This window comes from Pelodiscus sinensis, chromosome 9, assembly GCF_049634645.1.
Source record: "Pelodiscus sinensis isolate JC-2024 chromosome 9, ASM4963464v1, whole genome shotgun sequence".
Taxonomy (NCBI): Eukaryota; Metazoa; Chordata; order Testudines; family Trionychidae; genus Pelodiscus; species Pelodiscus sinensis.
The window spans coordinates 3,744,877-3,759,605 of record NC_134719.1 but is presented as its reverse complement, the minus strand read 5'-3'; the positions used below and the strand labels follow the sequence as shown (position 1 = coordinate 3,759,605).

The window sequence follows — 14,729 nt, the reverse complement described above, 5'->3', positions numbered from 1 at the left end:
ACCTCCATCCCCCCTTAGTCTCCTCTTTTTTAAGATGAAAAGTCCACGTCTTTTTAATCTCTCTTCATATAGGACCCATTCCAAACCCCTAATCATTTTTGTTGCCCTTTTCTGAACCTTTTCCCATGCCAATATATCTTTTTTGAGATGAGGTGACCACATCTGTACGCAGTATTCAAGACATGAGTGTATCATGCGTTTATATAGAGGTAATAAGCTATTCTCTGTCTTATTCTCTGTTCCTTTTTTAATGAGTCCTAACATTCTGTTGGCTTTTCTGACTGCCGCTGCACATTGAGTGGATGTTTTCAGAGAACTATTCACAATAACGCCAAGATCTCTCGAGTAGTTGTAGTTAAATTAGTCCCCATCATATTGTATGTGTAGTTGGGATCATTTTTTCCAATATTCATTACTTTACATTTATCGACATTAAATTTCATTTGCCATTTTGTTGCCCAATCACTTAAGTTTGGTGAGATCTTTTTGAGGCTCTTCACAGACTGTGAAGCTCTTCACAATCCTTCCTAGGGTTTCACATGGACACGGTTCTCTTGGCTTCATGGTCTCACATACTGTTGTAATGTTCCTAGGAGCTGTTAAGCAGTTGCTCTGCTCCACCTCAGCTATGGCTGCATTTCAGTGGAAGGGAAAATGATGCTTTTAGGCATAGACTGTCCAGTCAGGTTGTGCCCTTTGGAAAGTGTTTTAGAATCAGTCACTCCCATGTGAGGGCTTGTCCGCCAAAGTGAATTAAACTCCACTGAATTAAGGCCACTTTAATTGCAATTTAGTGTCCAGGCAGGGATTCAACAGATCCCTTTCCAAAGTTAATTTTGATTCATTTTCCTGATTCATTTTCCTGAGAGTCCCTGAGTAGATTAGCCTTGAAGCGCTCACTCTAGTCAAAACAAATCCTATCGTGTAAGATTACGGCGGCACCATCGTGCACCATTTTACTTGTGCGAGGGCAGTCTTTCAGCTGGTTTAGTTCTGTATCAGGACTCGGGTTCACACAGTGGCCAAAGCAACAGGCCTGGATTTTAGAATTCGTCACAGGCTTTGTGGCTGGGATGATAACAATGGAGTATTGTTATTTGTATTGACACGGAGAGGTGGCCACCCAGACTGGGCTACATTAGAGAGGGCCCGGTTCTTCTCTGCTCTGTAACGTGATGCCTCTCCAATAAGCAACCCAGTGCAGCATTGATAAGCATTGAGTGTCCAGCAGGGCAGGGGCGGTGATGCTGGGAATCAATGGGAGGCAGCGTGAGTCTTTCTCAGGCTCTGGGGAAGGAGTTGAATGTCTCAGCACTGGCTCGTTCTAACTGTGCCGCGGTGAGGGGCACACACAAGCCTTCCTCACACCGGCTTCGTTTATAGCTGCATGTCTAGCGTTGACCGGCGTCTGGTACTAAGCCAGGCAGTCCGGTATTTTCACCTCCTGGCCGGTAAAAAACTTCAGAAAATACCAGACATGCAAAAAGTCCGGTACTTTCTGATTTTTTTTTTTTAACCCGCCAGGAGGCAAAAATCCCCGACTGTCCGGCTCAATACGGAGGCAGCCTGGCAACCCCAGTGCTTACCGAATTCCGCGGGGCAGCTGTCCAGTGTGGCACAGGGAGGCAAGATGGCAGGAGGCCGCCAGCAGCCTATTAGGGCCAAAAAGCCTCACTACGTGGTTTTTAAAGGGGCCACGGTGTCTTTTTTGGTTTTGGGGGGTTTTCTGCTTAACAACTCTGAGTCTTTTTTTTTTTTTCCCAATAAACTTTTTCCTGGCGTGTTTTTTTGGTTCGGTATTTTTTCTGAAACCATCTGGCAACCCTATGCATGGCGCTTTCTCTGGCTGGAGAATTCGTCCCCAGGGCTTCCTCTGTGAGGGCCGTGTTGCTCAGTCAGGCAGTGTGAATGCTGCTTGTCGGCACTTTCGCTGACGAACACGGCCGTTCCAGGGAGGTGCAGGGCCCAGGACGACCCCACTTTGCCTGCCTCTTCCTCCCCCCATTCCACGCCTCCCCCCAAGCCCCTTCCGGAGTGATGCAGCCTGGGGGATGGGAAGCAGAGAGATCTGGCCTCAGCGTTCTCCGTGCCACCAGCTCCCGGCCACGCTGGTGAGTGTAGCAGCAGTTCCACCGCTTCCGCCGACCCTCCTGTCCTGAGAGACGTGGGTGGAGGTTGGTGGAGCAGCGTGGAGCTGGGTCGGGGGTGGGTCGCACTTCTCATCACTGCTGGTGAGTTCGGGTGTAGCCCCGACTCCTGGGGCTGGTATCAGGGCCTTGCTAGTCCCTCGGGCTGCCCTGGGGCTGGTGCGTCTTCACTTCCCCCTCCCCCTGAATCAGGGGGCCCCCCAAAGCGTGAGGCCCGGGGGGTCGTGTTGTCAACAGAAGAGCGCGCCTGCTGAACACAAGCTGCTCACTCTACCTCTGTGGTGGCAAAACTTTCGGCATTGTGGGGGAGGTGGCCTAGGTGCCTGTGAACGACAAAGGTTTTGCCATTGAATAGGCAGTGTAGACAAAGCTTCATTTAGCTCCGCAAGGCCCTGTCCCTGGGGCAAAGGCGGCTCCATCATTCCAGGACGGCTCGAGGCGCAGATGGGTGAGGCATTCCGGCAGCTCCCCAAGGGTCGGGTGAGATGCGGCTCTGTGTGGAACATGCCTCGCGTGGGTGTTTCGTCCTCGCCGGGGGGCGGCGGCTGCGAGGACCAACGGCGCCGTATCCATAAGAACCTGCATCCAGTTACGCTCCATTTCCCCAGCTCCTTGTGATGTGTCAGAAGAGGTGAGGCCGGGCATCCTTTGCTTTGGAACGTGCCACCTTCCGAGGGTGAGCTGCGTGTCTGGCCAGCAGGGGGGTGAAAAGCCTTTGGGGCTTTGCAAACCGACAACAGCGCATGAAGAGCAGGCGGGGGATGCTAATCAGATTTCCACCCTGCGTCCTGCCCGGAGGAAGCCTTTTTAATCACCTGGCAGGCCATTAAACAGTGTGCCCTTGTAGCTAAGAAGGCTAATGGCATATTAGGGTGCATTAAGAGGAGCATTTCCAGCAGATCTAGAGTCGTGATTATTCCCCTTTAGTCGGCTGTGGTGAGGCCACATCTGGAATATTGTGTCCAATTCTGGGCCCCCCACTATAGAAAGGATGTGGACGCATTGGAGAGGGTCCAGCGGAGGGCAACCAAAATGATTAGGGGGATGAGGGATTTGAGTTTGTTTAGTCTGCAGAAGAGAAGAGTGAGGGGGGATTTGAGAGCAGCTTTCAACTTCCTGAAGGGAGGTTCCAAAGAGGATGGAGAGAGGCTGTTCTCAGTGGTGACAGATGGCAGAACAAGGAGCAATGGTCTCAAGTTACAGTGGGGGAGATCTAGGTTGGATATTAGGAAAAATTGTTTCCCTAGGCGGGTGGGGAAGCACTGGGAGGGGTTCCCTAGGGAGGGGGTGGAATCTCCATCCCTAGAGGTTTTTAAGTCTCGTCTTGACAAAGCCCTGGCCGGGTTGATTGAGTTGGGATTGGTCCTGCCTTGGGCAGGGGGCTGGACTTGATGACTCCTGAGGTTTTTTCCAGCTCTATGATTCTATGATTCATGCTGAGCGGATCCTGTGTCTCTCAAACAGGCAGCTTGCCTCTTCGTTTTTAAATACTTGGGCATGGCCTGTGCTAAGGCTTGCATCTGAGCACGATAGGGATACACATTCTCCAGTATCTGGTGCAATTGCCTGCTAGGAGCTATGATTCCAGAGTCGCATGTTCATGCTTCAGGTCATTTCCTGGCCATCTCGGAGGTCAGGAAGGAATTACTGCCTCCCATGCACAGGGGCATTGTGCTTATTTTCTCCTTTCATCAGACACGGGGTGGCCACCGGAATCCGGACTCCATGGGTACATCTACACAGCTCCCTTCCCTCGAAATGCCTACACAGCGCCAGATTTCGAAATAAAGCGCTATTCCGACAAGCCCCTTAATTGTCGTAGAATGAGAGTTGCGGGGATGCTGGAAGAGCACGCCCATTATTTTGAAATGAAATGACGGGCGCGTTTAAAGACGTGGAATTGCTATTTCAGGATGCTTCCGGAATCCCGAAATTGCCCTACTGTCTAGATGGAGCCTATGGGCTGGCAATTGTCAATGCTGAGATAACACAAAATGTGCTATCATGCTGAGCCCTTTCTCTCTGGGTATGTCTAGACTACATGGCTCCATCGACGGAGCCAAGTAGATGAGTTTATTAGACATAGGAAAATGAAGCGGCGATTTAAATAATCGCTGCTTCATTTACATCAAAATGGCCGCCGTGCTGTGCTGATCAGCTGTTTGGCGGCACAGTGGGGCAGTCTGGACGCACCGCGGTCGACAACGGAAGCCTTTGTTGATCGCTCCGTTATGCCTCGTGGAATGGGGTTTACCGGAGCGGTCGACAAAGGCTTTCCTTGTCGACTGCAGCGTGTCCAGACTGCCACGCTAGGCTGCCAATCAGCTGATCGGCACAGCGAGGCGGCCATTTTGATGTAAATGAAGTGTCAATTATTTAAATCGCCGTTTCATTTTCCTGTGTCTAGTAAACTCATCTACATGGCTCCGTTGACAGAGCCATGTAGTCTAGACATACCCTTTGAGACGGTGCATAGTAGTTCAGATCTTATAACAGCTGTCGTGGTTGCTTATGCAATAGCCCGTGAGATCCATGTGGTGAGATCCATGTGGTGGATGAGAAGGGACAACATACTGACACGTCCAAGGAAAGCCTGATCATTTGAAGATTCACGTTCAGCTCTGGCTCTGTGAAGGCTCTGCCAGATCCGGACGAAGCGACTTTCTCCTGGTTACACATAGTCTGAGACAAAGCCAGGAATGGAACCCAAATCTGTGGAGTTCTATCCAGTTCCTTAACCACAGGCCGCCCCTATAAACCTCTGCAGTCACTTTAATCCTTTGCTGCCAAGCAATCGCTTGGCTTTCTCAGTGCGGTGTTCACAATTCACCCACTTTCCATGAAAACAATGAAAGCCTTTGGTGCAACATTCTAGCCACGCCTTCTTGGATTGATAATCTGCAGCAAAATCCTCTCTCCTGTTATCACAAAAGGGTTTAAACCCCCCACCCCCACCCCCAAGTGCTTTTTAGTTAACAAAAGCAGTGGGCTAAACTCTGCACTAGCTGTGCAAATTGGGTGTAATTCCATTAAACCCAATGGAGTCTTTCCTGATTTACACTCACGTAAGGGAGAGTAAAATCGGATCCGTTGGATCTACAGGTGGCATGAATTCTAGGCAGCTCTTTAAATCAATGTATGAGAAGGGGACCCTTGATGGATTCTGCTTAGTCATTGTGTTTCCAATAGTTTTCAGAGCTTAGGGTAACTGTACATTTTTGGAACCAGACTGTAAGTCTGTCTCTCTCCTCTCAAGTATATCCCCGATTTAGCCCAGCAGTGGCATTGGCAGCACTCTGAGTTCTGGCCTTTGAAATGCTGACTTTTGTGAATGGAGGATTACGGAAAAATCTTTTGTCTTTTATTTATTTTCTTTTAAATCTCTCTTGCTAAGAACATAGCCGTTACGCAGGGGGAGAGCAAGCCGTCGCTGCTTAAGAATTCCTTTATGAAGCAGTCGTCCAATTCTCTGTCAAGTCTTGGAAACCACTTTAAAAAAGAGAGCAAAAGTGATTTTAGTTTGGAAGGAGACATGCAGATGGCGGTCCCATAAAACCAGAGGCTATTATAGTATGAACAGAGCTGGTCAAATCTTTGGATTTCCATCTCATGAGACATTTTGATATTTCAAAGTTTGTTTCATTCCAAACAAATATTTTCAAAACTTCCCACAAAACAGAATTTTTCAACATTTCCACTTCTGGGACATTTTTATCTACCCATGTCCTTTTCCTCTGAGACTTGTGGTGGTATCTTTGAGTGAGGCAAACATATGTCAGGTGGGAACAAGGTTGAGATCAGCCAATCTGTTTTACCACCAGTGGTAAACATTTAGGCCATGCCTACACTAGGAAATTATTTCAAAATGACTAAATACGACTCAATAACTCCCAATTTAACAAAATTGAACTAGTGTGTCTACACTATGGGGAAGATTCGAAATTAGCTTGAGGCAGGCTCTGTTAATGGGGACGTGCTACCTCAACTTAGAGCCCCAAGAAGCACTGGCCAGTAATTAGTTCGCATTACTCCGGGGAGGAGTTATTTCAAAACAGGGGTTTGGAACGGGTCCCATATGAGAAGAGATTAAAGAGACTGGGATTTTTCTGCTTGGAAAAGAGGAGACTAAGGGGGGGATAGGGCAGAGGTCTATAAAATCATGAGTGGTGCGGAGAAAGTGAATAAGGAAAAGTGATTTACTTGTTCCCATAATATAAGAACTAGGGGCCACCAAATGAAACTAATGGGCAGCAGGTTTAAAACAAATAAAAGGAAGTTCTTCTTCACACAGCGCATAGTCAATCTGTGGAACTCCTTGCCTGAGGAGGCTGTGAAGGCGAGGACTATAACAGGGTTTAAAAGAGAACTAGATAAATTCATAGAGGTTAAGCCCATAAATGGCTATTAGCCAGGCTGGGTAAGGAATGGTGTCCCCAGCCTCTGTTTGTCAGAGGGTGGAGATGGATGGCAGGAGAGAGATGCTTGATCATTACCTGTTCGATTCACTCCCTCTGGGGCACCTGGCATTGGCCACTGTCGGCAGACAGGACACTGGGCTGGACAGACCTTTGGTCTGACCCAGTATGGCCGTTCTTATGTTCAAAATAGCAACACAAAAATGTCCATGCTACCGCTATGTCGAAATAACTATTTCAAAGTTAGCATTATTCCCCGAGGAGAGCAGGAGTACAGATTTCAAATTAAGCGGTCCATTATTTCGAATTAACAGGCTTAGTAGTGTGGATGCTCCACTTATGAATTTGTTCAGGTCCAAACTTCCTGGCTCGGGCCTACCGTGGTTGTTGGACTCACCAAGATGCAACCCTGACACTGTTACCATGGTTACACAATAATGGTCTATTCACTAATACAGAGGGAGCGGTTGGACTGTGGAGAACATGGCTGTGACGTGATGGTTTCTATTCATCGACAGGCTGTTGTTTGTGTGAAAATCATCGGAAGAAGCCGCATTGTGTCCAGATGCGACGCTGCTGAGATATCTTTAAACACCAGCGTGCGCTTCATTAAGCTGCGTCACTGATTAAACAGCCTTGTGCTAAGTTTCCAGGGAGGTGTGACTTCACAGGGGAGGATCCACTGTAGCCCACTGGAAAGCAGGGTGCAGAAAACAAATGCACGACTGCTGGAACTTTCCTCTGTGGGTCACTGAAAGAGGGAGTGGGTACCGTTGATGCCTGGCTTGGCGCTTGTTTTCAGACCTGGTTGAATGTACATCACAGGGCATGGAGAATCGGAAGTGGAATGGGTTTCTTTGTACTGCCGCCTGCAAACCTGCCGTGCTGAGATTTCTATCCTGCAAAGCGGCTGCCACAGTAAATCCTCTTTGTGTTCCCATGAGACTTCCATTGGAACTGCTAGGCAAAGGTCTTGCACAATCGAGGGGACTAAAATCTGCAAGCCAGGCACTTCTGAGCTAATAATAGTCAAAAGACAACTGTGTTTTTGATTTTGGAGGAAAAAGGTGGCTGTACCACAAAATATTTTCATTTTAAAACCTGCAGCCAGCTTTATAACGCACACCTGCATATTAGTAAGTTTGTGATGATTAATTAGTGAATGTCTATGAAAAGCTTTGAATAGTGTTATTGTTACTGATCATTATTAGCTTTACCGTAGCATCTTGATCCAATCAAGGCTTCATTTGCTAGGTATTGTACAAATCTTTCATGAAAAGACAGCCACTGGGCTAAAGAAATTACAATCCAAGTCCCTGATCCTGCAAACGCTTAAGCACATGCTTAACTTTATGGCCTGTGGGTAGAACTGGTGAGGGTTTTTAAACTGGAAAAAAAATCCCATTGGAATCTTTGCCAAGATTGCAATTTTCTGCTGGAAAAAAATGTTTATTGGATGAAATTTCCCAGTTGGGGGGGAATCAAACCCTAAAATATCACTTGGAATGGACACTTCAAAACTAGCCATTCTCATTGACATTTGGTAGAATTTTTGATTTGTCTAAAATCTGGTTGTCTCCCGTGTTGATACTTTCTAATTAGAAACCCTTTTTTGGTCTTTTAATTTTTTCATAATTTTTTTTTTTTTTTTTGCTATTTTGATACTTGATCCCAATTCAGAATGGGAAGTCATTTCACAACTTCCCACAGCAGAACGGTTCTTCGCTGTGATCCAAAACTCAGGGATCTCTTTCCGGTGACTTTAATGGGCCTTCTCACAGTGCCTCACACTAGCCCGTGTTGTTATAAAGACGAATGATCGTGCTTACGGGTAAGACGTGAGACAATTGGACACAACAAGCAGATGGAAGAAGCGGTGATTGTCCGTGAGTTGAAACGCTCCATGTTGTCACTGTGATGGTGATGGAGTGCCAAGCCTTTCAAACGTTACTTGTTTGGAAGTGGTCAGATACTTTACAAGCTAAAAATGGCTTTTGCTTCTACCTCACAGGAGTTCCCTTCCCCAAGAACTTCCAGCAGGTGTGCACCAAGATCCTCACCCGCCTCTTCCGAGTCTTCGTCCACGTCTACATCCATCACTTCGATAGCATCATCAGCCTGGGCGCCGAAGCTCACGTCAACACCTGTTACAAGCACTTTTACTACTTCATCCGAGAGTTCAGCCTCATTGACTACCGGGAGCTGGAGCCTTTGGTAAGGAGTTGCCTACTTTGCGGGGGGATGAAATTGACCCCTATGCAGAGAGACCACACACACCTGTTCCCCCCAACCTCCTTGTCCTGACCTTAATGGCCCTTCACCATGGAACCCTGACTGTCCTGTTGCAATCTAATTTGTTCTTTTCACATTGATGTCCTGCCAGCTGCGCCTGCCTTTGTAAGCCACACACCTCCCACGGGTGGTGCACGGTCCCATCTAGTGGCACTGAGCTCACTTAGGGTATGTCTACACTACAGCACTAATTCGAACTACAGTGAACCCTCGTTTATCGCGGTAGATAGGTTCCAAACCCGACCGCGATAGCTGAAAATCCGCGAAGTAGGGACACCATATTTACGTACTGTAAATAGAAACCGATAGGTCCCCCCACCCCCTACAAAGTTTCCCCTGTGATTAGCCTATACTGTATTGTAATTCCATATCATTCTTTAATGCTGCACAAAAGCCATCTGTAATGACGAATGATATGAAAGTATAAAGACAATAGGCAAGCACGATATGATACGGATATAAAAAAAGTCCGCGAAGTTGTGAATCCGCGATGGTCGAACCGTGAAGTAGCGAGGGCTCATTGTAACTTAATTCAAATTAATTAATTCGAACTACTTAATTCAAACTAGGTGTTAGTCCTCGTAGAATGAGGTTTACCTAGTTTGAATTAAGCGCTCTGCTAGTTCGAATTAAGTTCGAACTAGCGGTTTGTATGTGTAGCACCTATTAAAGTTAATTCGAACTAACAGCTGTTAGTTCGAATTAACTTTGTAGTGTAGACATACCCTTACAGTGCGAACAAGGAGTCCGCTCAACAGCGTAGCTACTAGCCAGCTGGTAGGGGCGCATATACTAAGCTCCAGAGGTCCTAGGTTCAATTCCACCAACAGATGACCAGGGTTTGTTGGTGTTACCCCTCTCTTCCATGCCTCCCCTTATGCTTAGGAAGAACCCCCCCTCAAAATTCACAAAACCATCTCCTGATTGATCCTCTTTTAAAGTCATTCCTTGAACTCTGCTTCTGCCACAGCACCTACAAAAAGGCCTCCTGGTATTAGTCGGGCTGGTGACCCCATGTGGCCACGGAGACCACTGCGACTCCCCAGCTGTACAAAACCACCTCTCTGTAGAGCCCGGTGCAGATATAAAGTTTGTATCTGTATCTGAGCGCCGCAGATTTGCAGGGCTCTACCTCTCTGTGCCACTGCCTTGTCCTTCCCTTTACTTTCCTGTCTGTTTGTTCGCCTGTTGTCTATCCCAAGCTTGCGAGCCTTCATGGGACAGGGTCTGGGATTTGTACAGCACCTCGTTGAACAGGCGCGACGTAGTTGGGGGTGCCTACTCTAGTGCCCTGGGCGTGGGCATTCACTGGGTGCTGTGGGCGACCCCTACTGGCCTCTGTCTGCAAGCACTGCCCGGCGTGGGGTCGCCCCTGCAGGCAGTCATGTCAATGGGCCAACCGGTTCTCGCCTGACCAGGGGAAGAGGTTTAACAAGGGAAGGGGTGTGGCTACCTGGGGGATGTGGGTTGAGTGGTTTTGGAGAAGAGGCAGTCCTGGCTGGGCAATCACGAAGAGAAGAGACTAAGCTGAGTGCTGGGGGCTCGGGGGCCTGTGGGCCCTACCCCAAGGGGTCCGGGGCTGCCTGCCTCCTTACTCCTATGTCCACATCGAACCCGGGCTGTGCTGTATCTCTGAGAAGCAATAAACCCTCTCTATTCTACCGGCTGGCAGAGTCCCATCTTGCTGCAGACGGGGGTGCAGGGTCGGGGGTCCCCCACGTGCTGTCACAACAGGGCCCCAATACCTGACAGGGGTCCTTATCTGCGATGACAATCATAACAGTAACTGAGGTCAGCCCGCCTGCTTGGATGACCGTCCTGGTGGTGGACAGATGAGCGCGAAGTATTTCACTTAGGAAGGAAAAATCGAATGCACAATTACAAAATGGGGACTAAGGGATTAGGTAGCCACCCTGCTGGAGCGGGTCTGGGGGTGACAGGGGATCGGAAACGGAGTGTGAATCAACAGTGAGAGGCAGTTGCAAAACATGGCTGGTATCTCTCATTCGGGGGTGCGTGGACAGGAGCGCGGGATGTACTAGACTGCAGGCAGTTGTCCTGGTTTGCTTAGCCACGGGGAGGCCTGGACGGAAGTCCTGTGTGGAATTGTGGGCACCATGCTCTAGGGAAGATGCGAACAGTTTGGAGAGGATCCACAGCAAGGATGTAAAATCCCATTTAATCAGCAAACTGGTTAAAACATTATATTTAAGCGGTTAACTGCTTAAAAGGGTCAGGTATCTGTGGGGACCTGGCATTATTGCCTCTTTATTAGCTATACCACAACATACACCCCTATGAGCGGGCACTGGCGTACTTTTCACGAGTAATGGAACTCAGGGGGCTTCTGCTGTGAGCCGGGAGATCTGCCCTGGGTTCCTTCTCCAAAACTGCCTTCCTCTGGCCTGTGTGTTGGCTGGCTGCTGCCGTAATCCACCCCAGAGACGGCTGCACTTTGCCAGGGTGGCGCGTAGAAGGCCCAGTCACAAGGTGAGATCTAGCTAGTCGTTTCTGTCACGTGCTTTTCTCGGCCACCCACGTGAAAAATACAGCCGGCCCGTGCCGCCAAGACACCAACCAGAATCCCACGGGCTGGAAGCAGCTGCTGAGCCCTGTGAAAGAGCCTGGCTCACACAGCAGGAGCTGTGTGAAGCTTGTCTCCTCAGAGAGCTGCTCTTTCCCACATCTGGCCCCAAGCACTATTAAAAACCAGGAAGCCGAAGAGGATGAGAGGGGGGAAATGTTGCTATAATAACCCACTTCCCCTTCCCTCTGCTCTTTCCTTGAAGGCACAATGAGTGGAAGTTTCAGTGCTAACATCCTTGCACCGTTTCAATAACTCTTTATTTATGTATGTATGTGTGTGGGGGGGGTGATTGCTGGCTGAGTCCCATTGTGAATTGTAAGACCAGCAAAATAATATTTCGGCAGAGGACCTCAATGCACAATACTAAGCGGAATGAAATAATCCTGCTTTTCAGAAGGGGGGAAACTGAGGCAGGGGTAGACTAAGGGTGCATCTAGACAGCAGGGTTTTTTTTTTTTTTTTTGAAAAAACGGCCGTTTTTCCGAAAAAAAATCACCTACGTCCACACTGCTATTGCATTCTTTTAAAAGAAAATCAAAACAATGCAGGGTTTTTCCAACATTGGTAAAACTCATTCTACAAGGAAGAATGCCTTTTCTGAAAGAGCCCATTTGGAAAAAGGTGTGTGTGGATGGGGAAGAGGGAGTTTTTTTTCTAAATGAAAGGCCTCCAGGAAAAAGCACAGGTGCCCTGGTGGCCACTCCATCCTCACAGCTGAAATGCAAGATAGCGTCCACGCTGAATGGACGCTCTCTTTCGAAAAAGCAGATCGCTTTTTCGATGCACTTTGTCAGTGTGGACGCTGTCATTGAGAAGAAGTTTTTTCGTAAGATCTCTTCTGGGAACGCTTCCTTCGAAAGAAGCTTGCAGTCTAGCTGTACCCTAAGTGACTTGCCTGAGGTCATACTGCAAGTCAGTAGCAGGGCCTTCAACAGAACTTTCAGGGTCTCGCGCTAACCACTAGACTACAATGCCCCTGCTCCACTCAAGAGACTATTAGTCATCTGGTCTGACCTGTGTAACACAGGACAGATGCCTAACCGTATCCATGGTGACATGGGTTTATTTCCTGCATACCTTGCATGATGAGGCTCGTATCTAGATATTTGTTGTTGCTCAGTTGAGATATACACCTAAAACGCCTTCCTCCAGTCTGTGCTAGCTGCGGCTTCCCAAATCTTGGCCACCACGTTTGTGTGAGGCCTGTTGGAGTCCATTTGCAGGCAGGTGCATGCTCCGTTAAACTAATTCCCGTTTTCTCACCGGATTTAGCCTGGAGAACATTACCGCGGTGAAAACGAATGCAGACGCAGCTGGCTTGGCTCTCAAGGGGTTCTCAAACGTCATGGCACCACGACCCAGTTCTCACCCCTGGAGTGGCGACAGATGCCTGAGCCTGCCCCCCCGCATTGCCCTGGCAGGGGGCAAAGCCCACGCTCAACCACTGCAGGTGAAGGGACCTCGGACTTCAGCTTCAGCCTAGGGATGGAATAGTGTGGTCGATTAACCGATTCACCAATAAGCAAAAGCTTATAGGTGAAGCTAGACACTACATGCATTCCCCCCCCCCCCCCCCCACACACACACACCCTGCCAGTAATTTTTTAGCAGGCTGGCCAGCAGCCTGGCTCAGTCCTGGCTTGCGCCAGGCTTGGGACCTACCCCCACTGTCACTCTGCATGTAAAGCGTATTAGGAGCCAAGCAGGCAGGCAGCCCGACTCAGGCCTGGTCCAGGAGCTCAGACACGCACCCCTTCCCCTCCTGGACAGGGGCTGCAGGCACCCTATGCTGCTGCCTCTCTATCAGAATGTCGGGGGCTCCTTGGAAGTGGGACCCTAGTGCACTGGCTGCCGGCCCCACCCCAGGGGACTATAGAATAGTCGAGTAACCGATACGAATGCATGAGGTTAATCGACTATTCGGTTAATCTATACTTAACATCTCTACTTCGTCCTGGGCAGCGTGGCTTGGCCCCAGCAAGTCTAAGCCAGCCCTGGCGACCCCAGCCCAGGGTGCCCCCAGCTACCGCTTGAGAACTGGAGCGCTAAAGCAGCGGGCCAATGAGTGTGCAGCCTGGACAGCGGCGGCCCCTGTTTCCTCTCGCAGACGTGTCGGGCTTTTTCGGTGGCTGGTTGGGGAATGGGAGATCTGCCGAGAGCGGCTGGCTGCATCAGGGACCCCTCTCCCCGCTCCTGCTCAGCCAACCTCCCTTTGTACCCCTCTGGCCCGGTGGCGCAGAGAAAGGAAGAGCCCGCGAGTCCGGAACGTGGCCTTTATTCTTGGCTTTGCTGCTCACTCGCTTGTGTGAATCACACGACCTCTCCATAGTTCACTTCCTGTTGCTATAAAGCGGGCCGGATCTATCCGGTTGTTTATATTTCCCTTCCTTGCCCCTAAAAGCCATAGTATCTGAGTGCCTTTTGGTCATTCATGCATCTGTTCTCTGCACACTCCTGTGAGGTAGGCAGCATTACCCTTATTGCACAGAAGAGAAACTGAGGCTACTTTTTTGGAAAAAAACCCTGCAGTCTAGACACAGCCCCAGGCACTCTGGAAGAGCAGGGACTTGAACTTGTGGCTCTGAGGTTGCAGGCAAGCACCCTCAACCTTCTCCACAATAATGTAGTACAGCGGCTTCCAACCTTTCCAACCCCTATTAAGATTTTACGGACCCCCTGTCACAACTAAACCCTTCCTGCCATACTACTAGCTTTTGAACAGTTAGAGCAGGGTGACCTATTCATGTAACATGATCATAGAACTAAATATTGAGTATATATTTATAATTACACAATATATGAAGATTTATTAATTAAAATTCAGAAGTGTTTTTATACACTAGAGATGTATTTTAATTTCTATTTTAAATTTTCCGTGGACCCCCTACAGTACCGTCATTGACCACCAGGGGTCTGTGGACCACAGGTTGGGAGCCACTGGTGTAGTGAATTGGCACATGACATGCACTACTGCCCTCTAGTGGATGAAATAGGAATGACTCAGCTGTGGGTCCTTGGCCCTAGAGGGCTGACCACACCTGTGCTTTGTCAGAGTAAGAGGTGGCAAGTTCTGTTCTTGCTGCTGAAGCTTTGACTGGCCCCCACGCCCCACACCATGGCGTTCACAGATGACCAAGGATTGGTTTCAACGCGCCCCTACCTCCATAGAGTGTCTTGAAATCCTCCTACTAGGGAAGGGCCAAGTCTTGTCTTCTTACTGGCCAGCAGGTCCTTTGGCTAAACATGGCAGCCGTGATCTGTAGGAGGCCCTAACGAAGCCCAGCCACC

At 49.0% G+C, this 14,729-nt stretch overlaps 1 protein-coding gene across 3 annotated transcripts in view; it reads left to right on the top strand.

Moving 5' to 3' along the window:
* MOB3C (MOB kinase activator 3C) overlaps positions 1 to 14,729 on the top strand; it is a 54,503-nt gene that overhangs the window by 23,264 nt on the left and 16,510 nt on the right. For all 3 annotated transcript variants that reach the window (XM_075935916.1, XM_006111451.4, XM_075935918.1), the window contains one exon: positions 8,574 to 8,776. In XM_075935916.1, the coding sequence (XP_075792031.1) occupies positions 8,574 to 8,776 (203 nt within the window). The remainder of the gene's footprint in view (positions 1 to 8,573; positions 8,777 to 14,729) is intronic.